Here is a 26,556-nt window from a genome sequence, read left to right as displayed (position 1 = left end):
TCTGCACATTTTTTTTTACATTGCAAAACTTTATGTAGCTCTGCAACTGTACAAAACTGTATTTCAATTCTTATTAAATATTTGAAATCCTCATAAAATTGCATATCTCCCATATACTCTAACTTTTTTTTCTAAATTGTTTGGAAAACTATAAAAATTAGCACATTTGTGAAATATTATTATTAATATGTCATATTTCAATATTTTTTTTTGGAGGTGTTGCTTATAAGATAAAATCTACAAAACACCCTACAACAAAACAGATGATACCACTGGAAAGGTCTACTCAATACTTTTCTGTTGATATATTGGGTTTTAATTTGTGATTTATGATTATTAAACTACAAGCGTTAAAATAAGTTGGATAAGAAAGTCGTTGGATACATGCACAATTTATAGTCATTCCTTGTAGGTGGCATAGGGTTAAAATTATGAATCGCTCACTAGAACACTCCGCCCTGATTGGCTAGCAGCCCATAGGGAGGAGCTAGTGTCTAGTGTTATTTGCAGCTTTCTCTTAGCTCTTAGTCAGAGTAGTGCTCAGAGTAACAAGAAGACAAAATGTCTCTTTTGCTTCCAGTCCTCCTTGCCTTGCTAATCTCCATCCTCAGTGGCCTGTATTTCTTAGGAGCTTTTCGTAAAAGACGACCTGGAGAGCCTCCCCTGGACAGGGGCCCCATACCATGGCTGGGCCACGTGCTGGACTTCCGAAGGGACACAGCCAAGTTCCTGCAGAAGATGCAAGAGAAGCATGGGAACATTTTCACTGTGCAGTTAGCAGGTCACTACTTCACTTTCCTCATGGACCCCCTTTCTTTTGGCACTGTTGTGAAAGAGTCCAGAGCCAAGCTTGACTTCAACAAGTTTGCTGTACAGCTGGTACAGAAGGTCTTTGGCTACCACGCAATGGAAAATGATCACAAGTTCCTGCAAATCTCCAGTAACAAGCACCTGATGGGCGACGGCTTGGTGGTTATGACCCAGGCCATGATGGAGAACTTGCAGAACCTGATGCTGCATAGTGTGGGCTCGAAGAAAGAGCAGACAGCATGGAGCCAGGATGGACTGTTTAACTATAGCTACAACATTGTCTTCAGGGCTGGCTACCTTGCACTTTTCGGCAACGATACTGCCAAGGAAGCTGGCAGTTTGGAGAAAGCTAAAGAACGGGACCGGATCCAATCTCAGGAACTGTTCCAAGAGTTCCGCAAGTACGATAGACTCTTCCCCCGGCTGGCATATGGAGTTCTGCCGCCAAAGGAAAAGATGGAAGCAGAGAGGTTGAAGAGGTTGTTCTGGGACATACTGTCTGTGCAGAAGGTAGCTATGAAAGACAACATCAGTGGCTGGGTGTTGGATCAGCAACAAATAAGAGCTGAGAATGGAATGAAGGAATCCATGCAGGACAGATACATGTTTCTGCTCCTCTGGGCTTCCCAGGGCAACACCGGTCCGTCCGCATTCTGGCTGCTACTTTTCCTCATGAAGCATTCTGAAGCCATGAAGGCAGTCCAGGGGGAAGTGGATCAGCTCTTAAAGGAAACCGGCCAAGAGGTCACATCTGTGGGCCCACTAGTTAATCTCACTAGAGACATGCTTCTCAAGACCCCCATTTTGGACAGTGCAGTGGAGGAAACCCTTCGCTTAACTGCTGCCCCTGTCCTCACCAGGGCTGTCATGCAGGACATGAAACTCAGGATGGCAGATGAGCGTGAGTACAGCATACGAGAGGGGGACAGAGTGGCTCTGTTCCCATACACTGCAGTGCAGATGGACCCGGCCGTGCATCCGGACCCAGACAAATTTAAATATGACCGATTCCTGACCCTGGAGGGGACCAAAAAGACTGACTTTTACAAAGATGGTAAGAAGCTGAAATATTATAACATGCCTTGGGGTGCTGGAGTCACTATGTGCCCAGGACGCTTCTTTGCTACAAATGAGCTCAAACAGTTTGTCTTCCTCATGCTGACATACTTTGAGTTTGAGCTGGAAAACCCGGATGAGGAAATCCCCTCCATTGATGTCACACGCTGGGGTTTTGGATCTATGCAACCAGTCAGAGACATCCAGTTTAAATACCGTCTACGATTCTAATGTATTGAAATAATTCAGATGAAAAAATAACAAAATGCATAGTCTATAAAGAATTGACCAGTTCATTTAAGAATGTTTTAACTATGTGATTTGTTCCTGCTTGTTCCTTTCTTTTTGGAATTTTATCTAACATGTTTTAGTTTTCTGATGCTATGTTTTTAGCTGTCTAATATAAAAATAAATCTCGCCAGTGTTTTTACTATTCTGTATTACAATCACTTAATCTGTCATGTAATCTAAGTTACAAGCTAGAATGTCCTTTAGGTATAAACTATAAAATAATTATAATTATAATAATTATTTTAAACTAAGTTGTAAAAGAAATCTGAATTAACCAAAGGTAATGGAAATTTGTGGCTGCTCAAAAACATTCGCTGTCATTCACTGTATGAAACTAATTCAACTCTGCCCAGATATAAATACAATTGTTTCCACAGCTGGATTGAGTTGGCAGAGAGAAAAATAAATTTTAACTAAAAAATTAATTTGGGGAAAATTTGTACTGTATTGTACTGAAATTTATAAATATTCTTGCATTCAGCATTGTAACTGCAGTTTGACCTCTTTTACAGAAATTTTAATTATGATCACAATAATTGAAACTGCATTGTATGTAATTGTAGTTTGTAAATGCAGATTTACTACATTGAATATAGAAAATGATTTTTTTATTTTTGTTTTATAAAAGACACTAAAGACTTTGGCTGAAGCACAGCAGTGATGTCTGAATCTTGTTTACAGCACAGTTTTGGAAGGTATGAGCATGGCAAGGGGGCCTTTTGTGAGTGTCTGCTTTGATTTATATTGTATCGCTGCACTGAAATAAGAATAGTTAAAGCAAAAATGACAATTACTTATTTTACTTAAAGAATACTTTTAGTAAAAAAAATAAAAAATAAAACTATAAGAATTTAAATTACAGTTTACTAAGACATAAAACAGACTTCAAAAAACATTCTTTAAATAATGTAAGCTTGGTTTACATGCATAAAATAAAACATAATTTACACATATATGAAAATGTTTCTGCTACTGTTCCTCACACCGAAGTGTTTTTTTTTTTTGTTTTTTTTTCTGATTTAATATCATTACTGGCTGTACTTTCCCTTTCTGAATAAAATAAAAATAAATAATCTTTCTCTCTAATCATGCATGTCTTTTAATAAGCAGTGGGCACAAAACACACGTGGACAGATTTTGAAAGCTTTTTCCTCTGTTTATTAGCATTTTCAGAATATTATTCTGAAAAAAAAAAAATAAATAAAATAAAAATGACAATTATTTCTTGTTTGGTGATTTTAGTGGTTGCAAGTTACATAATTGTTCAATCCACCTTTGCCGGGGGGCTCAATGAGCAGTAGATCCGCAACAAACAAGCCGCTTGGAGCTCGCCCAAGTTTTTGCGCTTTTGCCTCTGTGAAAAATAAAGGCTTGTATCGCAAATTAAAATCTGAACTGTACTACTGCGCAGCTGTGTTCAGGAAGTTTTGCCATGGTAACTGGCCTGTTTCGAAAGAGGCTGGGAGGGGAGGGGTGGGGGGAAATAAAAATAAATAAATACAGTGAAACTCTGATACAACGTTCTGCTTTGGGACCGTACAAACAGTATGTTATAACGGAGGTATTTAATAACCAGATACATGCACATACCCGCCTGTGAGGGAAATATAATGAGTTATGGTTATAAATCTCACTCTCGACCACCACATAGCGTTTTAGAACCGAGTTAAGGGTTCAAAGCATGTTTAAAAGTGCGTAAATCGAGTTTCATCCACACAATACACAGTTCAAACTGAGTTCAACACTCGAATTTGAAACCTGCTCAGGAGGTGTTGTCTCGAACTCGGTTGTCGGTATAATAATACTAGTTTAACTGTAATCTAGAAGTGAATCACCTTCGAGCCTGTTTACACAGCATCTTCCGAGATCCCGTAGTGCTTTGCGGTAGTACATTGTCATAATCCCCCTGGTTACATGAGGACGAGGATAAAGAAGAGACAAACCTGAATTAAAATACAGGAGGATTTATTCTTGTCATATTCCATTGGTAGTCAGATATGCTAATGTATCGTAGTACACAAAAATTAGTTTCCAAAACACTTTTTAAATTATCTTAGATCACATCACATATTAGCAAATTAAAGGTCTTTATTTCGGCTTTTAATTAAATTAAAGAACGTCTTATCTGTCCCAGATTTCCCATTTGTGCAAATGCACATCTAATTTGTTTACTATGGCGTGGGCATTTCCCCCCCATATGAATGGTTGCAGCTTCATTGCAGTCTGTTGCTTCCAACTACAGTGCGCTTTTAGAGTTTACTGAAGAACTGTCAGTACAAGACAAATGTGATGCTGGAGGAAAGGCAAACTGTTTCCTTTTACATCTGCAGAAGTTTGACACCTTTTTCACACTAAAGCTGCTGTTACTGGTTTTCTGTCGTGCTGAAAAAGTTAATACGGCACTACAGAGCATAAACTACACTTCCATCAAGCAGAACTGATGATTAAAATGTTAGAAGAAAACTTTGTGAAGGACTCACTCAATTTTGGGCCAAAACAACCGAAACTGCAGAAGGGTTGGATTTGGAAAGCCTCAGAATTTTGAGGCCAAGAAAAGTTCCACGGCGCTTTAATGGAGCATTACGCCACACATTTCAGTCTTCGGAAGAACTGTGCAGGCAGAGATATTATGAAGTGATAGATCGCCTTTCTACTTCTCTGTACAATCGATTTACTTCTTGAGTATTCACACACGTGACAGAAATCGAAAAGTTTGTAATTGGAAAAGGTGAGAATATTTTGAACTTTTACAAAAATGACATTGTCAAAGAGACTGGAATTACATCGCAGTATGTTCATTACATCGCAGTATTCACCTGTCTACGTTGCAGGATGATGAAAATGACTTTAGCGACGAGAAGGGAGACCACCTGGGACAATTATTACCAGAACTAACAAAGCTGTAGCTATACCTGTGACCTCTTGCACATCAGAAAGGCCATTTTCAAGCCTTCGTAGGATAAAGACCTACAAGCTTTAAACTGTCATGCTATTTGATTTCTTTCTTTTGAAAAAGCTCTCAAGCATTAAGGGTTCAATGATGTTGCTTGAGTAATATTGGCCTGGAAAATGATTTTGCAATGGATGAGACAAATTCTGTTTCAGTTTTATTGATCTGTCATTTTTAAAGAAAACTAAAGAAGAAACAAAGGGCCATGTTCACAAAAGCACTGTTTTGTGTTTATACACATTCCTATAGGGTTCATGAATACTTGATTTAATTATTCAAGATGGCCCCAATATAACAACTTTGTCAAAAGAGACATGTAGCTGCAGCAACACAGGGATGCAAGATTCACTCCCTTATAAATTGCTTATTATCAAAGATTATATTTAATGTGAGAGATAAAATATTGTGGTTCCACTGCTCTTTTGTAATTTCTATTAGCATGTAGTGAATAAAGCTGTATGATGGCTTGGCCATACTACAATACCCGAACATACTTTGCAAACAATGCAACTAATATGGGTTAAAAAAGTGCAAACAAGTAGAAATTCAGGGACGATGTCCTTGAGCTTCTTGCAGTGATTAGCATGATAGCCTTCCTGATAAAGAGGGTTCAGTAGTACCAATGGTCATGTTGCAATACTTTTTCACAACCCTGCTTAGACTGATCAGTAAAAAGATTTACTGTAAGAATGGTGGTATAGGTCAATTTTCAGGTGAGCCACTCAGGGTCCCGATCATAGTTTTGAATATTTTATTCATTACCATACTTATGTACTTATTTTGGACAGTTTTGTTGTCAAATGTGTGCCAATTTGAAAGGCAGCATTCATGTCCTATGTTGAAAGCTAAATGTTGAAAACAAAATAAACACAACAAATGTAACAACTGAAAAATGTGTTCTATTGACTTTTTCCAGTTACAATCAATTCACTTATAAAAACTTTTAACCCCATCCATGCTGACAAACAATAAATGATAATACAATAAATAATATACTATATACATAGGGGGCAGGCACTTTGCCACAGGGACCACAGAAAACTTCCGATAATGCCGATTTTACCTCCGCAGTAGAGATGAACTCAAACCTATCTGAAAGATATTATTTGAACCAGGATAGGACATGGCCAGACAGTCCCACTGTGCTTCCAAGATGATTCAGTAGGATGGAATGGTCTGCAACACTGATACTGAACTCTGGCCCTCAAGGTCTAATCCAGTCCCGGTCTTTACTCCAAACAGGTTCTAATGTAGTTAATTGAAGCTGCTAAGAGGCAATTAACTAATTTAGGAATTAATGCACTGAATAATACTGTACTGTAATTAGTAAAATAAGGTACAGTAATCATCGCCTATAGCGTTGTACATTATATGCCACTGAAAATTCCTCTAATTTACGCTATTTTAAGAAGTATTTTAGGCCCTGACCACATAGCGTTTTAGAACCGAGTTAAGGGTTCAAAACATGTTCAAAAGTGCTTAAATCGAGTTTCATCCACACAATACACAGTTCAAGCTGAGTTCAACACCCGAGTTTGAACCCTGCTCAGGAGGTGTAGTCTCGAACTCGGTTGTCGGTATAATAATACTAGTTTAACTGTAATCTGGAAGTGAACCGCGTTCGAGTCTCTTTACACAGTTGCTTCCGAGACCTTAGTGCTTTGCGGTAGTACATTGTCATAATCCCCCTGGTTACATGAGTCGAGAATAAAGAAGAGACAAACCTGAATTAAAATACAGGAGGATTTATTCTTGTCATATTCCATTGGTAGTCAGATATGCTAATATACCGTAGTACACAAAAGTTAGTTTCCAAAACACTTTTTAAATTTTCTTAGATCACATCACATATTAGAAAGTTAAAGGTCTTTATTTGTGTAAATGCAAATGCACATCTAATGTGTTTACTATGGCGTGGCCATCCCCCCCATACGAATTGTCACCCTTTTGTTTACTTAGGCACTTTCTTGTAGCATTTATTATTATTATTATTATTATTATTATTATTATTATTATTATTATTATTATTATTATTTACGGTTGTATATTTATGTGAAATGGGCATTGATTTTTGTTTGTGTGAATGTGTTTATTTCATTTTGATGCTTGTATTCTTTATTTTGAAACGTGTGTTTATTTACTTCTATGTGTGCTGCATTCTTAAATGAGCTCTTGGCATGGCGCTGATTATGCTGGGGTCCCCAGGGCTCGGAGGAATCACAGTAAGTGTAGATGGATTTCTCATGGCATTGTCAATGAAATGATTGAAATTATTTCTCATGACGTTCTGCGTACACTGATGAAAGAAATCCACAAAGCAGGGTGTTTTTCTATAATTATGGATGAAACTGCTGACATATCCGTTAGAGAACAGGTGTCGGTATGTTTTTGTATTGTTAACAACGATCTTGTTATTGTTAAAGAGGAAATATTTTTCGGCTTTTACAACACTTCAGACACCACATCGCAGGCACTTTATATTGTGCTGAAAGATATATTGCTCAGATTTGATTTTCCTTTCGAGAAATGCTGGGGACAATGCAGTGATGGCTGGATGTTGTCGGGGACTACAAGCATTTGTACAAGATGAACCGTGAGCTGTGTATGTCATTGTTTAGCACATACTGTGAACCTGGTGGTACAGGATGTGTGCATACAACCTAACTTTCTTACTCTTATTTGAGAGCTGATTTCCCTTGTCAAGAACTTTCCCAAATGCCTTGCTTAGTTCGAAGAATTTCAGCAAGCCGACAGAGACATTACGAGCATTTTGTCTTACACATTGGACATTCAGAGCAGCTTCGTTGCAGTCTGTTGCTTCCAACTACAGTGCGCTTTTAGAATTTACTGAAGAACTGTCGGTACAAGACAAATGTGATGCTGGAGGAAAGGCAAACGGTTTCCTTTTACATCTGCAGAAGTTTGACACCTTTTTCACACTAAAGCTGCTGTTACTGGTTTTCTGTCGTGCTGAAAAAGTTAATACGGCACTACAGAGCATAAACTGCACTTCCATAAAGCAGAACTGATGATTAAAATGCTAGAAGAAAACTTTGTGAAGGACCCACTCAATTTTGGCCAAAACAACCGAAACTGCAGAAGGGTTGGATTTGGAAAGCCCCATCATTTTGAGGCCAAGAAAAGTTCCACGGCGCTTTGATGGAGCATTACGCCACACATTTCAGTCTTCGGAAGAACTGTGCAGGCAGAGATATTATGAAGTGATAGATTGCCTTTCTACTTCTCTGTACAATCGATTTACTTCTTGAGTATTCACACACGTGACAGAAATCAAAAAGTTTGTAATTGGAAAAGGTGACTGTGAGAATATTTTGAACTTTTACAAAAATGACATTGTCAAAGAGACTGAAATTACATCACAGTATGTTCATTACATCGCAGTATTCACCTGTCTACATTGCAGGATGCTGAAAATGACTTTAGCGACGAGAAGGGAGACCACCTGGGACAATTACTACCAGAACTAACAAAGCTGTAGGTATACCTGTGACCTCTTGCACATCAGAAAGGCCATTTTCGAGCCTTCGTAGGATAAAGACCTACTTGCGATCAACAATGGGACAAGCAAGATTGAATCACGTCGCAATACTACATGGACACAAACACCTCGCTAGAAAGATCAGTGTTAATGTGGTGGCTAATGAGTTCATCAGAGTCAGTTTTAAGGCGCAGCACCTTTCACATACAAAATTAAGACCGCTTATGTGAGTAGTAAAGTTTTATATTAATATAAAACTACTAAATATTAATAATATTAAATAGTAGACTCGATTTATTAACTCGATTTGATTAAATCCTACTACTATAGTGTAACGATGGGTTAAAAGGACTGGTTTCTGGACCGTAAGGGGGGTGGAGGGTGGGATTACTGTGTTTGTTTGTAATTAGTTTGTTTTCTGTTTTGTGTTCTCTGTGTCTTGTGCTGTGGAGAACCATATCCCTTGCAGCTGCTCCAAAATAAATTGAGAAGTCTTGTACAAGTTTAGCCTTGTTGTATTTTAAAAGGAGAATCATTTTTACCCCCTTCTTGCTATTTGTGATTGTACAATTTTATTTGTTTGTTTTAAATTGTTCACAGTGGCCACATATTATACATTGTGTTCTTAGATTATTTTACAATAACATCTATTGCTTAATTTTTTATTGTGAAATAAAAACTTAATAAATAAATAAATAAATAGTATCCATAGAGGATGGGGCCGGGGCCTAGCCTGTTGTGGAGAACGATTGTAGCTAGTACTGCACATTGAATTCCATTGTGTTGGACATTTTTTTTTTTTCTGTGATTTTCTTTATTGCTTTTATTCAAGCTTGCAATTCAACAGCTGAAATCACTCCATATCCAGTGTCCAATCAAATGTCTCGCTCATTAGGTGGTTAAGTACATATGCCTCAGTCATAGTCACTCACTCAAGTGTGTCATGGTCGAGAATGAATGATCAAGAAACCAAAAACATTTTGTCAATGTCAATCATATATATATATATATATATATATATATATATATATATATATATAAAAAATAATAAATAATAAATGTGTTATAATAGTGATAGATGCAATAAATAGTGATAGATGCAATATACCCATTGTCTACTATCTTTAAAAAACTGCCTCTTGCACTCCTGCTTGGTATTGGGTCTTGGAAAGATTACTGCGCCAAACTAGTGAGAATTTTCACCTGTGGTCAGAGAGGGATATATTTTTTATCTAGTATTTGCTTTATTTTATTTAGGGTCCTAGTGCCCTGCAAAACACTGGGTGGCGTAGATCAGCAGACTATATTAGTTACATTGGGTGACACTAGCCTTATTAGGTTGGTGTAGCAAAGACGTGTGAGGCGCCTTGCTCCGACATTTACGAGGGGGGGAAAAACGAACGAAGAACGTGTGTACATTAGAGTAGTTTCTGGGATACAGTCACCCAGCAAAGTGTTCTTTCAACAGCAGCTGGGTTAAACTAACCCGGTTTCATTACGGCAATGTGGATACTCTCTAACGCTGATGGGTTAGGGTTCAGGTAAATCGGGTCTGAACTCGATTGTCGATTTTTTTGCTATAATGTGGACAGGGCCTTGGATGACTGTCTCAGTAACTGCTGCTTTTTAAACTTGTGCTCTTTGCGCATAATTCTGACTGCTTTCATCACTTTAAGATTTCTCCAATAATGTACAGTTGAAATTATCGACCATTTAGCGCTGGCCATGATATTACTGCATACATTACAGTAATAGAGAGCAAGGTCAAGTTCAAACAGCAAGAAGTAGGCCTACGAGTATGCAATATGCGCAGCACAGACCACTGGGTGCCATCGCAGTGTGTGCATAATAACAGGAAGTATGCACTATCAGAGTACGTACTAAAAGGAGAATTTAAACAGGATTTAATACGATTTTATTCGGTTCCATGATACTGGTTCTTTGTATCAGTGTGCATGTTATATCCCAGGTACATTGTAAATGGGTTTGATAAAGAAAGAAAATATTAACAACAAATTAGAAAGTAAAAGAAAATAAGTGTGCATTTTGTATATATAGACACAAATACAGTACAGTCACAATGTTTTCCTGCGTAGCAGGTTGAGTCTGTTCATGGGACAAAAACACCAACCCGTGTAGCTCTAATGATAAGCTTTAAACTGTCACGCTATTTGATTTCTTTCTTTTGTAAAAGCTCTCAAGCATTAAGGGTTCAGTGATGTTGCTTGAGTAATATTGGCCTGGAAAATGATTTCGCAATGGATGAGACAAATTCTGTTTCGGTTTCATTGATCTGTCATTTTTAAAGAAAACTAAAGAAGAAACAAAGGGCCATGTTCACAAAAGGACTGTTTTCTGTTTATACACATTCCCATAGGGTTCATGAATACTTGATCTAATTATTCAAGATAGCCCCAATATAACAACTTTGTCAAAAGAGACATGTAGCTGCAGCAACAGAGGGATGCAAGATTCACTCCCTTATAAATTGCTTATTATCAAAGATTACATTTAATGTGAGAGATAAAATATTGTGGTTCCAATATTGTGGTACCCGAACATACTTTGCAAACAATGCAACTAATATGGGTTAAAAAAGTGCAAACAAGTAGAAATTCAGGGACGATGTCCTTGAGCTTCTTGCAGTGATTAGCATGATAGCCTTCCTGATAAAGAGGGTTCAGTAGTACCAATGGTCATGTTGCAATACTTTTTCACAACCCTGCTTAGACTGATCAGTAAAGACTTACTGTAAGAATAGTGGTATAGGTCGATTTTCAGGTGAGCTACTCGGGGTCCCGATCATAGTTTTGAATATTTTATTCATTACCATACTTATGTACTTATTTTGGACACTTGTTTTTGATTTTAGCAGTCTGGCATTTAAAAAAAAAAAAAAATAATAATAATCTTAGTGTGTTCTTACAAATGTACCAATTTGAAAGGCAGCATTCATGTCCTATGTTGAAAGCTAAATGTTGAAAACAAAATAAACACAACAAATGTAACAACTGAAACATTTGTTCTATTGACTTTTTCCAGTTACAATCAATTCACTTAGGAATACACACCCTGAAAAGGTGTATAAAAACATTTACTGCAAGCTGCACTTAACTTTGGGAACTTCCCATACTCAGCATGAATAAAAGGATGTTTTCGCTTTAGATGCCTAGAAAACAAAAACTGAATATGGAATTATTTTAACAAATGTGGTCCTGTATTTACTGATCGTTCTCATGTCAGTAAAACCATTTGGGGCATTAACATTAATGACCTTCACAATTAACATTTTATTATAACAACCTATTTTTTTGGCTAAAAAATTAAAATTATGCCCCAAACATGCCTGTGACAGGCTGGCGAGTGGATAGAGGTTTTATTATAATGCTTTTGCTTTTATTATAAATAAACACAAAATAAAAGGGCACAAGGGCAAAAATAAAGATATTTAAACACAAATAATCAAACAAAAAGCAAAACTTACAAAAATAAAGATTTCCAGGCTGGGCGATGCCTTCACTAGAAGAGAACACACAAACACACATCCCTCCTCTCCCTAATGGGAAGCTGAGGCCTCCTTTTATGTCAGGTGGCTGGGTGCTGATTGATCGTTAATTATGCTAATCAACTAATCAACCCCAGCCACCTGAACACAATAAAACCAGGCAGGTAGGGGAATTTAACCCCATCCCTGCCAACTTATAAAGGGCAGATTTCTGCCACAATGCCACACAAAAAAAAAAAAAATTGGCTTGCCCTTTGCCATCCATTTTTTATTATGTTCATGTTTCCAAATTGATGATGGCAAACTGAATGACGGCGGCTGCTTCGATTCCATTTCAGAGAAATGGAAAGAGAAGAGAAACTTGAGAGGTCATAATTTGTTAAGGAAACTGTCAGTAACTATGTTTCCATCCAAAAAGATAAAAATAAAAATGTGCTAAAACATATGCGTATGAAAAAAAAGCACCGTGACCGATGGAAACTTGCAAAATTGGGATATATATATTATATATATATATATATATATTCTATATATATATATATATATATATATATATATATATATATATATACACACACACACACACACACATACACACATACACACACAACACAAGATCACATGGTACATTATTCTGTGAATGCACCAGCGGGCAGCTTAGTCATTTAAAATATACTTGTAACTTCATACATTATTGCAATGGGGTGGGGGCAATAATAATAATAATAATAATAATAATAATAATAATAATAATAATAATAATAATAATAATAAATAAATACCTTTTACTTTATAAGGCGTTTTGTTTTGTTTCTGACCAGGAGATTGGTTTTGGAAACGGGAGGTTCCTGATCAAGACTTGACAGATATGTACAGATAATACTATTTCTAGGCATTTGTGTTGCTGACACAATTTTGTTAAAGTAACTAATATATTTATATTATATATTTATTATTATAATATCATTATGAAGAAACAATGAAGCGAATTCATGCATGTTTTTTCATAATGATGTTATAATAATAAATATATAAGCTCAACAGCAGATGCCTGGAGAGTGCTTGGCTTTTTAGGACATTCTGTCTTTTTATACAGGTGACCATCTCCCAGTTAGCAAGAATTAATCAATGAATTAACTCAGGAGATGGTCACCTTCTGCACAAGGGTTTTATGATGGGGTTTTTAACCCCTTCCACGCTGACAAACAATAAATGATAATACAATAAATAATATACTATATATATAGGGGGCAGGCACTTTGCCACAAGGACCACAGAAAACTTCAGATAATGCTGATTTTACCTCCGCAGTAGAGATGAACTCAAACCTATCTGAAAGATATTATTTGAACCAGGATAGGACAAGGCCAGACAGTTCCACTGTGCTTCCAAGATGATTCAGGATGGAATGGTCTACAACACTGATACTGAACTCTGGACCTCAAGGTATAATCCAGTCCAGGTGTTTACTCCAAGCAGGTTCTAATGTAGTTAACTGAAGCTGCTAAGAGGCAATTAACTAATTTAGGACCCGGTTGGAATAAAGACCAGGTCTGGAATAAATCTCAAGGTGTCAGAGTTGAGTACCATTGGTCTACAGTATCAAAGGAAGCACTTTGAATTAGAAAAATGGAAACTGATGGAAAGCCAGTTAGTAATAAAAAATCCATAATGAAGGCATAGTTCACTTCATCGTGGTCAGGCGCCCAAGAGTCTTGACAGATTTCCAATGCTAGGCACGCTTGGCAGGGAAGGAAAGAAAGAATTTGATTATAATCCTGCTGTATGTACTGTAAAGATGCTCATGAGATACTCAGTTTTGCTGACAAGGTACTACATGGTGAGAATGGTACATTAACTGGTGTGCATGAGATACTGAACACCATTTAAAAAACATGTTTTAATTTAATTTAGTTGTTCCATACAAAAACATACGTTTGCCACAAGTACAATAAATAAATATGTAAATCATAGTTTTAGAATTTTTTTGAATGTGTACAACAATGCCAGTACTCCTGGGTTGCGGTTTTATAGTGCCATCTGCTTGCTTCTTTATGTAGTAGCTTCAAAAAGAAATGCAATACAGTACTACAGCAAACAAAAACCACAGTCTGCCCTGAAGATTCAAGCAAGAATGGATTCTAACATCTTTGCTGAGAGGCTAGCTTTCCATTTGTTATTTACTTTACACAAGACTGGCATACACAGAAGCCAGATTGTGCCAGTTCAAAAAATTTAATTGGCTGGCACAATTTGAGAACATGCTACATGAACTTTGGCAAGCAAAAACCTAAGCACTATAACCATTATTGCTTTTGCCAACCAATTTAATCGTACAGTATGTCTGGGGGAAACCAATTAGGAATAGAACACTTAGTTAAAAAATAATTAGAACTGCATATTGTGATTTTGTATTTAGTTGGAATCCTTCCTAATATTATCATATGCAGCCAATTTGGAAGGAAGCCATGTTTATAGGCTGTCAGCTTACATCTTCACTGACTGCAGAACAGATTTTGCAGACCCTATTAGGAGTTAGGAGTGGGATGGCTGTTTATAGGAAAGGGGCGTACGTCCTGTAGCCTCTTTAAAACAAATGACATAAAATGACAAGCCAGCAATCAACCATGCAGAAGTCCAAAATAGATGCCTTTCTAGCCAAACTATTTATTGTTTCTTTATCTGTATTAGTGTTTATTAATAACATTAGTACAGTGGAACCTGTCATACCTGATTTAATTGGTTCCAGGGGCCCATCAAATATGTGAAAATATCATATCTCAGAAGTACTGCATTATAGCTGCTTTATTACCGTCAGTGCATTATAAATGAACAAATTCAAGTACAGCTGAGTCTAAAATACCAAAGTATAGTACTGGACCTATAATATACAAAGAAAATCAGTGAAAATTATTGCAAATCAAAGCACTCTAATACAGTATTTGGCAATTTACAAAACAGTATTCTGAAAACAGTTGTTACCAAGATTTCTCAGTCAATGCCAAAGTAAGGGAACAGGTTGTTTTTTGGTTTTTTTTTTTGCATCATAGGTGCATGTTAGCCCATTACAGATAGTATGTTTAAAACAACAGCATCAGCAAAAAAGCACTCACACAAAATGGCTTTGGAAAAAAAAAAATCGTGTTTTAGCTTTTAAAAGATACAGTAATTATATTAACCCTTTGCTTTGTTGTTTTATTTTATTGAGCGTTGTTAAACTGTGCAGTTTGTTTTGCATGAAGTAATAGCATGTAAGAAACCAAACTGCCTTCCAAGACGCACCTTCTGCAAATGAATCAATTCTATAATGTTCATTGATCAGTTTCCATCTGATCCGTTCAAGTGGTACCAGCATGGCTAAATGAATATAAAGGATTGTATAGTATAGGTTCTACTGTATTATCACTTTATTATTATTTGTTTATTTAGCAGACGCCTTTATCCAAGGCAACTTACAGAGACTAAGGTATGTGAACTATGCATCAGCTGCAGAGTCACTTACAACCACCTCTGGTCTGATTGACACAAGCAAGTTAAGTGACTTGCTCAGGGTCACACAGTGAGTCAGTAAGTGAGCTGGGATTTGAACCAGGGATCTCCTGGTTACAAACCCTTTCCTTTAACCACACAGCCTTCCATTAGATACTCTGCTTATAGTTTTGCATTGTGACAATCCATGGCAGGACACTGCTGAAATTGCGGTTTAATTCTTGAAAAGCTGCTACTAATTGCTTTTAGTAACCAAGTGTTAACATATTCTTTTCATCTCTTATCTGGTGTCTGTTTAAACAAACATTTTATAGCCTTCATCTCTGTTCCTTTTTTACTGGTTACACCCCAGTTTTCAATATTACCCTATTTAAAGAACCTGTGTGCAATTTCAGATAAGAGTGACACATAATTAGGTGTGCTATTTCCTTTTCTATAATTCGACCTGTGTAAAACTGGTTGTGACTAAGTTGAGTATTACAAGTTTAACCTTTGGCCACTTACTGTCGGCCCCTGTCTACTAGATTTCACATGTACAGCATTTGGCTGTTTCCTGCTAATGAATAGCCCACTGATGCAGCCCCTAGATAGGGTGATGCATGGCAGCTATGATCCGCGTTGCCTTTATTGCCCCCTTAAGTGTCTGAAGCAACATCGTACAAATTACTTCTCTATCTCGACTGCAGTGTTCCGCAAAGGGTTACTTGAGCTGTGCAGTAGCACCACAGGACTTAATTTGAACTATCCAACTAGATACCCCGGGGGCCTAATTAAAACACAATTCCATATCTCCAGGTCTGTGAATCCCAGCCATGGGCAGGGATTGGTAAGCAACTACCACTCATCAAACTGAATCATTATCACTACTTCTGACAGCAAATATTGTGCTGTCTTGGCGAAAACAAACTGAAGGAAAATGTTAAGAGTTAATCACCCATGAAGACTGCTTTTTCCGCTGGCAGCTCCCTGACCCTGAGCAGTACCCTGGTGGAAGGCAGCTAGGAAAGGAGACCCCTGGCAATAGGAATGCCCGGCAGAACATGCCCTTCTTTCACTGTGCGCCATCTGCAAAGCCACTGCCTGCATTGACAGGGAGACTGGGCAGCAGAGGAGAAGATCAGCAGATCACATCTTTTTTTATGTTTTGTATACATAAATACATTTTTTTAAGAGAGGCTATCAAATAGCGTTCTGCACTCCTTTTTTCTTGGTTATGTAATTGTTGCTATTCAGACTTTGAAAAATCCCCTGAATAAAATAATTCTTTACATTCAGCCAAGGGTGAATTAAATCTACATTATCTTGCAGTTACTTAATGTACATTGATATATGCGGTAGCAAAAGGAGGTTTATTTTTGCAACATTGGATAAAATGCATGTATTAAAGCTTGTTAAGAGAAAACTCTAAATTGTCCTATTTTACACCAAAGAACACTATTTTCAAAGGTATCAAAAAGCTTGCATTTCTATTTCATATTTGTATAGTGACAGATTAAGACCCTAAAAATTATAAATAAGTAAATATGTTTGCATGTAGAGGCTGTTAATGTTGGAAATGTTGAAGTTTTTTTTTTGTGTTTGGCAGGGATGAACATTTGAAAATGTGGCTGAGATGGAAAAACTAGAACCCTGATCGATTGACCGATTATCTCTATTGCTTCATATAAAGCTACCTTATTTTCGTGTGATACCTGTCTGACTGACCTGGCTGCCTTTTCAGTGTGTCCTGCACAGTAGCTAACTTTCTGTCAAGATGTTTCTCTTAGTTAAGTATCTTAAAGAAAGCTTTTCACAAGGCAAAGACTAAAAAAAAGAATATTGCCTTATAATAGCAGTAGAATGTGTTGTAGTCTGTAAGAGAAAATGTTGTATAAAAGAGTCTGATAATGAAACTGGACTGTTCAGTCACTTTATATTAGCCCTTGCGTTACCACACAGTGTCTCAAATCGACAGTGGAGCATATTACAAGTTTGATAATGTTATGTGCTCTTAAATGCATACACTCATCACCTTTCCTCAGAGCACAGTCAAAGATGTAGTCTTTCACATTTAAAATACATTCTCTCTAATATTCAAAGGACATGGGCAAACAGAAAACTGGCTGGCTAAATGTGTGTTTATCCTAACAAAGGTTTTTCAGAGTTTGTTGCTCTTAAAATGAGAGGTATTTCTTTCTTGCAGTGTCTAGTTTTTTTTCCTTATGTGAGATAAACTAGTTGGTACAAGTTATGTAAAGTATAATGTTCATGACACATCTGACCTCCACTTGTCACTGGTAGTTTTACATGTGTGTGCTGGTAACTATAAACCCAATTAAACAAGAGGTAAAAAGGGGTTTGCACCAAAACATAGGTGACAAAAAAATAGCTTTAATGTATTTTATTTGATAGTGTATACGTTAGTTTCAGTATTTGCTATGTTGGAAAATACACACTCATTAAGGAATACTTTATATCCTCTATAGAAATGACACTGGGATGATCTTGGGGTGTGCACCCCCAGTGGTCATTACTATACTGGCCTCATCACAGAAATATCTTATGAACTCCCCAATGTAATACAGTAATAATTTATTGAACGTGACAAATATCCATGAGTGTAGAAACATAAATTTATTATTTAGAACACGTAGCATCAAATAATAAACAGATACACTTCTATCACAGAATAGAAATGTATTTTTTTTAAAATAAACTTAAACACGCATCTGTCACCTGTTGCAGTTCACAGCCAAGTGTGTTGCCAGATACCCGAGACAAGTCGTCCTTCAATTCTCCTGTATCTCATTTTGTGAAAAATATTAATTTGGAAGATTATGAAATCTACTGTACTGGTAGTTCTTCCCTTTAATTAAAGAAAAAAAATAAACTAAGTTCAAACCAGTTACATTCATTTCTGAGATTAGTGCTAGAGCCTCAAGCCTACTGTTTAAGAATGTTCTATCCCGTCTCATACATATAAACCAGTCTTTCTTTGTTAAATGAGATAAAGGCAGATAAGCATTGACTTAGCTGTTGATCCAGTGAATTTTCTCTGCAAAATCTCACCTCAGCTGCACTGTATACAGATTCAGCTTGGTTAATTTTCCTACATTATTTTGGTTCAGCTAATTTGTTTACACATAGATAAAAACCACAGCCACTTTGGCTACCGAAAAGCTTCACTGAATGTTCTTACTGACCAGCTGTATGCAGTACCTCAGAAGCACCATTAAAAGGTAATATAATTGAAGACACCAGGTGATTCATCTGGTAAGTAAATGGATGGCATTATCTTGTTGTTCACACTCAATCATGAAAAATATTATGCTTTTGAATAATTTGCTCAGTTTAACTGTAATTGAGTGGAACAGTATCTAGGTCTGTAATCTGAGGGTTGGTGTCCTAAAATGTAATATACAATGAAATCCATTTGTTTCCATCAGACCAAGTTTAGCGGGTTTGCATGAACTGATCTCTCCATCTCATTACTGTACTTAACCTAGAAGTGCAAAAACCTGCTATCAGAGAAGAGGGTTGTCAATTAATGTATCAGTTGTGGAAATATTGGATATAGCTGGAAACATTTATGAGCAGGATTACTATATAAACACATGGGGCCCCATATTAAATCAAATCCAAGTCTAACTGCAAATTAAACAAGTCATGTTTACACTCTAGAAAATGTGTGTACATGTCACTGCTTGTGCATTTGTTTTTTTTTTTTTTTTTTTTTGGTTCTGAATATAACTGTCTAGAAGAAAGTAATTTTTGTAGTTTTGCAAAAAAAAATGCTGAAATAAATATTTGTTAATGCATAAACCAAGACAAAAAAAAGAGCATTTGTGTAGTTTTGCAAAAATGTTGCTGTGTGCACCAGGTTTCTGTACAAGATCCATGTGAACAGGCTGGCTGGTAGTGATGTCAGGCCAGGAAATGCAGGATGCAAACAGGGCTGCTGAGTGAGTGCGCTATTGCACTGCTTTATTGTAATTGAACAAAATAAAAAGGTTTAAACAAAACAAATGGCATGTTGGCCAAAATAAACAGACAAAACAAACACTGGAGAAATATTGAATAAAAAAAGTATCACGCTGGTGTAAAACCAGCACGAATAGCAGTTGAAGCATTTGTTTCAATTCCAACTCTCTCCCGTTCTCGCCACACTGAACACCCAATCCTGTAACACTCTATTTATACACCACGTGTTTTTGTAGGGAGGTAACTGCATTCCTGTCACCCACTATTCCACACACACATCCCTGTGCTCATTTACTAATACACACTTTCTCTGCACGTGAAGTGATTGTGCAATCCCCTTGCCTAAATACAAATATACATTTTAAATCACCCATGCTACATAACCCACTCTCCGTGCACCAATACATACACACCACATAAAACATAAAACACAAAAATACACACAGCTGCAGGGCACGCTGCCACATTCCACAATGACCAAAGTCAGTAGTATTTAAAAGTAAACTCATAAATAAACTGTGCCTGCATATCAAAGTCAAATATAGGTAATTATTTCTGGACAGTGATTATCCTCTTGGAGGGTAGGTAGACCTCTAAGGACAGCAACAAGAAAGTGAAAGAAAATGACTGCACCCGGAGCATATAGTCTGAGCAAATGCTGTGAGATATTTGCTTTCCAGGCAAATTTGTTTTAATATTGTACTTGCTATTTTTATTCAGTTTTCAGTTCATTTGATTTTTAAGCTGTACAGTGCATTTACCATCTATTTTAAGGGGAGGGGGTGTTTGTCAGATCTTTGCAAATGCTGTACTGCAGGTATAACATTACAACAGATTACCATGGTATAAGCATAGGAAAGTTTCTATGAATTGTTCAAAACTTGTTTAACCATGGAAAAAAGCATTAAATGTATATTATAAGGAAAGAAAACTGGCAAAGGGAGGTAGAGCCTTCTCAGAATTTCAAATTGAAAAAAAATATATGTTCTTGAATTTAGTTTTTGTTTTATTGAACATTATGTGTGTGTTTGTGTGTGTGTGTGTGTGTGTGTGTACAATATAATATATATATATATATATATATATATATAGATATATATAGAATATATATATATATATATATGTGTGTGTGTGTGTGTGTATATATGTATATATATATATATATATATATATATATATATATATATATATAATGTTAAATAAAACAAAAACAAAAATATTGTCTAAAATACAAGAACATTTTTAACCAAAACCCAAGATTCCTATATCAACAGCAGTACTGGCTCTTCAAAGGGGACAAGTCTCCATTATAAACTCTTATCTACTATTAACCACAGTACTAGCAGTAGCAGATCACATGATCTGTGTACAGGTTTTAATTGGAGGAGTCCAGAGAATGTTTTTTCATCAGAGGAAACAAGCGTCCGTTATAAACGCCAACCTCGATAACCACATTACTAGTAATGACAGGTGACGCCATCTGAGCCCTGGTTTTAATTGGAGGAGCAACTACTACCATCCCGCCCCCTGCTAAAGCGCTGCTGCCATGTGCTCGACTATGAGTGACGTGTTGAATAAAGGAAACTGCATAATTTAGTTTCAGTTTGTGCTACGAATCCACAGGAAAATGTTGATTCATCAACAAAACCAGTCAGAACAATTTGTAGGAGGCTGTGTGGTCCAGTGGTTAAAGAAACAGGCCTGTAACCAGGTCATCTCCAATTCAAATCCCAGCTCAGCCACTGACTCACTCTGTGACCCAGAGCAAATCACCCTCTTGTGCTTTGGGTGAGACGTTGTTGTAAGTGACTCTGCAGCTGATGCATAGTTCACACACCCTAGTTTCGTATCTTGTAAAGCACTTTGTGATGGTGGTCCACTATGAAAGGCACTAAATAAAGATTATTATTATTTATAATATTACACATTTCAAACATGACACTAGAAAAAGATTAAAGAAAAGTAATACAAATTATATATTAACATAATGTTTTTATAATTACAAATTCACTTCCACGTAAACATCCCCCTTCTAATTTTTCACATTTCTGCGGGACAGGTTCAGGAACAACAGCAATTTCATCATCACTTAGTACATTTCCATCAATTACTTGGACACTAGATGTAAACTCCGCTTTTGCCTTTCTTTCGTTTAATGTTAGCTGCGCAGTTCGTTTTGTAGCAGGTCAGTCTGCGTTATTCATGCTTCAGCTTAAATGTCTTCGCTAATAACTTTGTTCCCTTGTTCCTTTCACTGCAGGTCACATCTCCGCACAGCACTGCCAAGACATTATCAATTATTTTCCTACCTGCTCAGGTGATTCTTCTCATCATTCAACTTCTCTACTTGGCCACAGGAGCTCCAATGTCTTTCCTGCTCCTTTTCAGTCTCCTGCCCAGCAACAGCACCATTCAAAACGCAGCACCATTACTCAACTTTCTCTGCGTTTTCATTAGAAATACTGGCCCTCCGCTAAACTTTCAAAGTTTCACCGATAAGACATCGACGTTCCTTCGTCAGTGATTGCCCTGCCTTAGCTCTATTTAAATTTGCCATGAAGCTTTCTCTGCTGAATCTGTTTTTACTCCTCGCCGCCAATCAGGCGCTCCCGCTACAGCTCCCACAGAGTCAGCACGTCCATCGGGGACGTTCAACATTTTAAAGACCTATCCAGGCCATTACAAACTCTATTCAACCAGTGGCGGCTCGTGATTAGTATTGCCCATTCCACAAAGAAGGAAGTCGCTAGAGAGACCACACAAAGTCACTACATGTCACTATTTAGACTTTATAAAGTCACGAGAAATGTTGCTAGACAATTTACCACTCTTCTTGGAATTGCTTAACCAGAGTAAACACCAATATAAACGATATTAAATGTATTAATGATGATTGATCATTTTAAAACACCTATGTGTATTTGTCTGGATTATCTACCTATACAGAGTTAGTCTGATGTAATTGATTTTACTGTAACATTGTACATCACTTATCACTGATTTAGTACATTATGTTTGTTTAAATAACCGATGTCGTTCGCTTCCGCTAACAAGAGGTCAGCAGTTGTAGTTGTTTACATTACGATTAGCAGGTCACTTGTGATCTCTTTGGTTCATAGCGGCAACCAACTCCGCAGCAACTTTTCAAAGCTGCGCTGGACTGTGCAGGGTCCCCATAGATTTCTGCATGTGGAGTTCAGTGACATCACGCAGCAGCCCTTGAAGAACGTGCGTCTCTGCAATTCTGTCCAGAACTGTGCAGATCTGTGTAAAACTGTGGAAATCTGCATTAAGTTAAGAACGCCACCACTGTACTACTGTATGTGTTTTTCTATCCTAGTTTCCAAGTGCGGGTCTGCCGGTCTGTAACTAGTTGGGGCTTTAGCCCACTCCTCTGTCCTAAGTCCAGTCCTATATAGCTGGCACCCTGTCCTAATAACCGTTCCTTTCTGCTTCTGTTGCCCTATCACCCCTCAACTCACGCCCAGTGAATCATTGTTCAAGAAGCTTATAGCCCACTGTGACAGAAATACAATGATTCTTGGTGGTAAATCTCCTTCCCGATCTGTGCGGGCGCTAAGCAGCGAGAATAGAGTTCGTTGGACAGGCTGGCCTCACAGTTCTTTCCCAGGGTTCAAAGGAAGTTGGCCAGCTGGAAAGGGGGCGAGACTCCATTGCAATAACTCATTGACCCTGAAGGGAAACAATGTGGCAGCCACAGATTGGAGAGGCAGTTGCACTTGTTTACCAAGGTGTCATGTGTGACAGCAGGGGATGGAGAATCGCAATCTGTTCCTTCACATTGGTTATGTGTTACTAAACCGAGAAGGACTTAGAGACCCCGTAACCACTGTTTCAGTAACATGAGTGTTTTGTTTGTTTGTCTGTGTGTAATTCATCTTGTTGGTAAAGCACTAGACGGCTAACACAAATCCAGAGCTGTCGCCGAGGGCCAGCCCTAAGCCAGAACAAGACTGCACTACTGTCACAAAATAAACTGCATCACCCACCACGAGCACTACTGCACACACCCAGGACTGGTGACCGTGTTTGTATTATTGTGAGATGGATACTTATTGTTTATTATTTATTGTTTGGGTCTGGAAGCCTGTTATTGTCTACCCTGTGCAGTACACGTTGCTGTGTATTGCCGGGGGATTATTATTACTTGTCACCAGGCCTGGATACAAATAAAAATCACTTTCCAAACCGGATTACAATGCTCTGTCTGTTTCACTACCGCACTGCATCACTCCTACACCTGTTTCCACTCAGCCACTTTGCCTCACCCACTCACATTTTGTCTAAGTACTTCTCGAAAACTGATCGCTGATATTTAGGTCTTCATCTGTTTAGGTTTGGCAAAATGATCAATATCTTTGCTCTCCATTCCTGGATCACATTCCATTGTTTTTTGCATTTTAATTTTTTTAATGCCACTTTCATGTTCTACAGTACATCTAAAACACACTTCTTGCTACATCTTCACTTACAACAGACAACTTGTCTGTGTGTGTTGGATTTTAAACTCAATCCAAGGAACTTGTGACAACATTTCCACAATATGAGAGGCCAACATTTTAACTGTTTGAACTAAACGTGACAAATGAGCAATTTCCAGATTAACAATCAATTGAATCTGATTATCAAACAAGTATCAATGAGGACGAAATGTTTGAAGTGGCAGAAACACCTCAAAGGGTTGAATTGGTAAGAGAACGGCACTTGAAACTGTGATTTTTTATTGTTTTTTACAGATTCAACACTTATCATTGTTCATCCCTTACTTACGCAGTTAAAAAGGGGTGAGGCATAGCGTGGAATCGAACACAGCCGACAGTGGCTACTCTCTAAGGGAACTGAACGAAACTGACAGGGACTGCAAAGGGGTTAATCACACAACTCCTTCTTCGAATTGAAATACAAAACGCCAAATTATCCTTGCAAATGGGAGCTGTTGACTACAATAGAGTCTACAGAAATAGAATCCCCCTCCCTCTTTGTCTGACTACATTACAGTGTTTTGACAGACCTCCCGACTTACAGTGCCAGGTTTGGTGGAACCACACAGCTGGGAAGGTGAGAGAGCAACAGATAGTGTCTGGCCAATGCCTGGTCATTCAGAGCAAATGTCCATGCCTGGGTAATGCTGTACACTGTTTCATGATACAACTGGAACAGAAACATTTGTGACTTTGTAAATGGTCAGATTTTTTCATTACGCACTGCAGCCCCTGTAATTTATAACATAACATGTCTGTACTGATTCACCATTTCTTGAGAAAAAAACATGTCTCAGTGACTCATTATGAGGCCTCAGGATCGAGTATTGTCACCTTAACCCTGATCAAATATCAAGTTCTTCATTTTGTATTCCCCTCTTTTCATCTTGTTCACTTATTCTCTAAATTAGTCTAAACAAACAAAAAAAAACAGTGTTTGCAGATAAGTAGAAAAGGAAGGGTTTTGAGTCAAACTGGAAGAAAAAAGTTCTTAAGTCAAGAACATGGAAACTCACTTTCATCATAGTGTTGGACAAAAAACTGGTATAACTGGTATAAATTATACTATCAGTCTGGGTTGACAAAATGAGATGGATATATGGCATCATTCAGTAAATATTTTAATGCATCCTCCAGGGAAATAAGGGGTGGAAATTTGCCACAAATTACTTCTCACTGAGTAAAATAGAGTTATATGATTACAAGGCAAAGTTGTAAACAACTAAATATGTAAATGCATTAAAGCAGAGATTTATGAAGCCCTGCGTACAGTGGAATCCGAATTGTTCTTGGGGCTGACCAGTAAGAACAAAATAACATTTAGGATAATGAGAGCCTTCAGAAGCACATTTCCCCAATTAAGTTATATTATTTTGTGCCAGATCCTTAATACATGTATTTAGGTATGTTTTTTTTTTTTTTGTCGGGGTGTTTGTGTGCACCCCTTTTTTTTATCAGAAGAAATTATTGAATGCAAACAAACAGTAAATATAATTATGTAGAATGAACTAACTAACTAACATCATACCATTCTTATTTCACAAGATATGTTAATTCGATCGGGAGAATGTATTGTCAAATGTTTTGATACTGATATTTCATGCTGTGTGCTGTTTTTTTGTATATATAGAATCTTATTCTATTCTGAATCGGTTTTCACTCTACTTTAAATTTGTGAAATTACACTGATTTACATCTGCTGCTGTTTATCCTTATGATATAGCTATCATGTGAGTGTTGTTTTGGAAATGCAGTACAAGGTAAGGTACTGTACCTTCTGAGAGCCAGTAAGAGTTTTCATACAAACAGCGTCTGTGCAGCTATCCATCAATATGGTTGAGAAGCAAAGACTGTGAAGATGAGCAAGATGGCAGAACATCATGTTAATATGTTAATAAACCATTATGAGGTTTTGCAATACATTGATGGGTCATTGTGGGAACGTATATGCGCTTCAGGGTAATATAGAACATCATGAGTAGCCCCACATCACAAACAGTTAATTAGCTCCTGGTTTTTTTGGTATTATAAGTGGATTTTAGAGGTATTGGCAATATTAAAAATAGGTCAATGTATCACTAACAAAGTGTGTGTTTTTTCAAAATTTCGAAATGATTAACAAACAGCTCAGATGTATCTACCCCCACCAGAACGCTTAAATATATTTTCTATATTTTCGCACGCTACTCCCACACCCAAAGCACGGGAAAGGTGTGATCTGCACACACTACTAGAAGTGTCATCAAACACACACAGCAGAAAATAAAGCCACAAAAAGTAAACAACAAAATAACAATCATAATAGTAACAATTAAATATGGTAATTATTACTTTCCCAGTGCCTGTAAGTTGTTAAAGGTTGTCTGTGGGAACTGTCTGCACAGTATTCAGGACTACAGGCTGTTTCATCCCTTTTTCACTCCCTCTCTTCTCTTGGTCGCCAAGTCCTGTGACGACGTGCTCTGTTAGTTGCCGCTTGGATGATCTGGGAGCA

The 26,556-nt window shown here is 37.3% G+C and overlaps 1 protein-coding gene across 1 annotated transcript; it reads left to right on the top strand.

The window, feature by feature from the left end:
• The first annotated feature begins 520 nt into the window (after positions 1–520).
• Positions 521–3,474, top strand: LOC121312849 (5-beta-cholestane-3-alpha,7-alpha-diol 12-alpha-hydroxylase-like). The gene has a single exon (XM_041244693.1). The coding sequence runs from the start codon at positions 562–564 to the stop codon at positions 2,095–2,097; it is 1,536 nt and encodes a 511-aa protein (XP_041100627.1). The 5' UTR covers positions 521–561; the 3' UTR covers positions 2,098–3,474.
• Positions 3,475–26,556: the final 23,082 nt, after the last annotated feature.

This window comes from Polyodon spathula, chromosome 3 (genome assembly GCF_017654505.1).
Source record: "Polyodon spathula isolate WHYD16114869_AA chromosome 3, ASM1765450v1, whole genome shotgun sequence".
NCBI classification, from domain to species: Eukaryota; Metazoa; Chordata; class Actinopteri; order Acipenseriformes; family Polyodontidae; genus Polyodon; species Polyodon spathula.
This window is presented reverse-complemented; position numbering and strand designations above follow the sequence as displayed.

Excerpts from the sequence above, each read along its gene's own strand:
- LOC121312849 (XM_041244693.1), top strand. The coding sequence starts at position 562 with ATGTCTCTTTTGCTTCCAGTCCTCCTTGCCTTGCTAATCTCCATCCTC.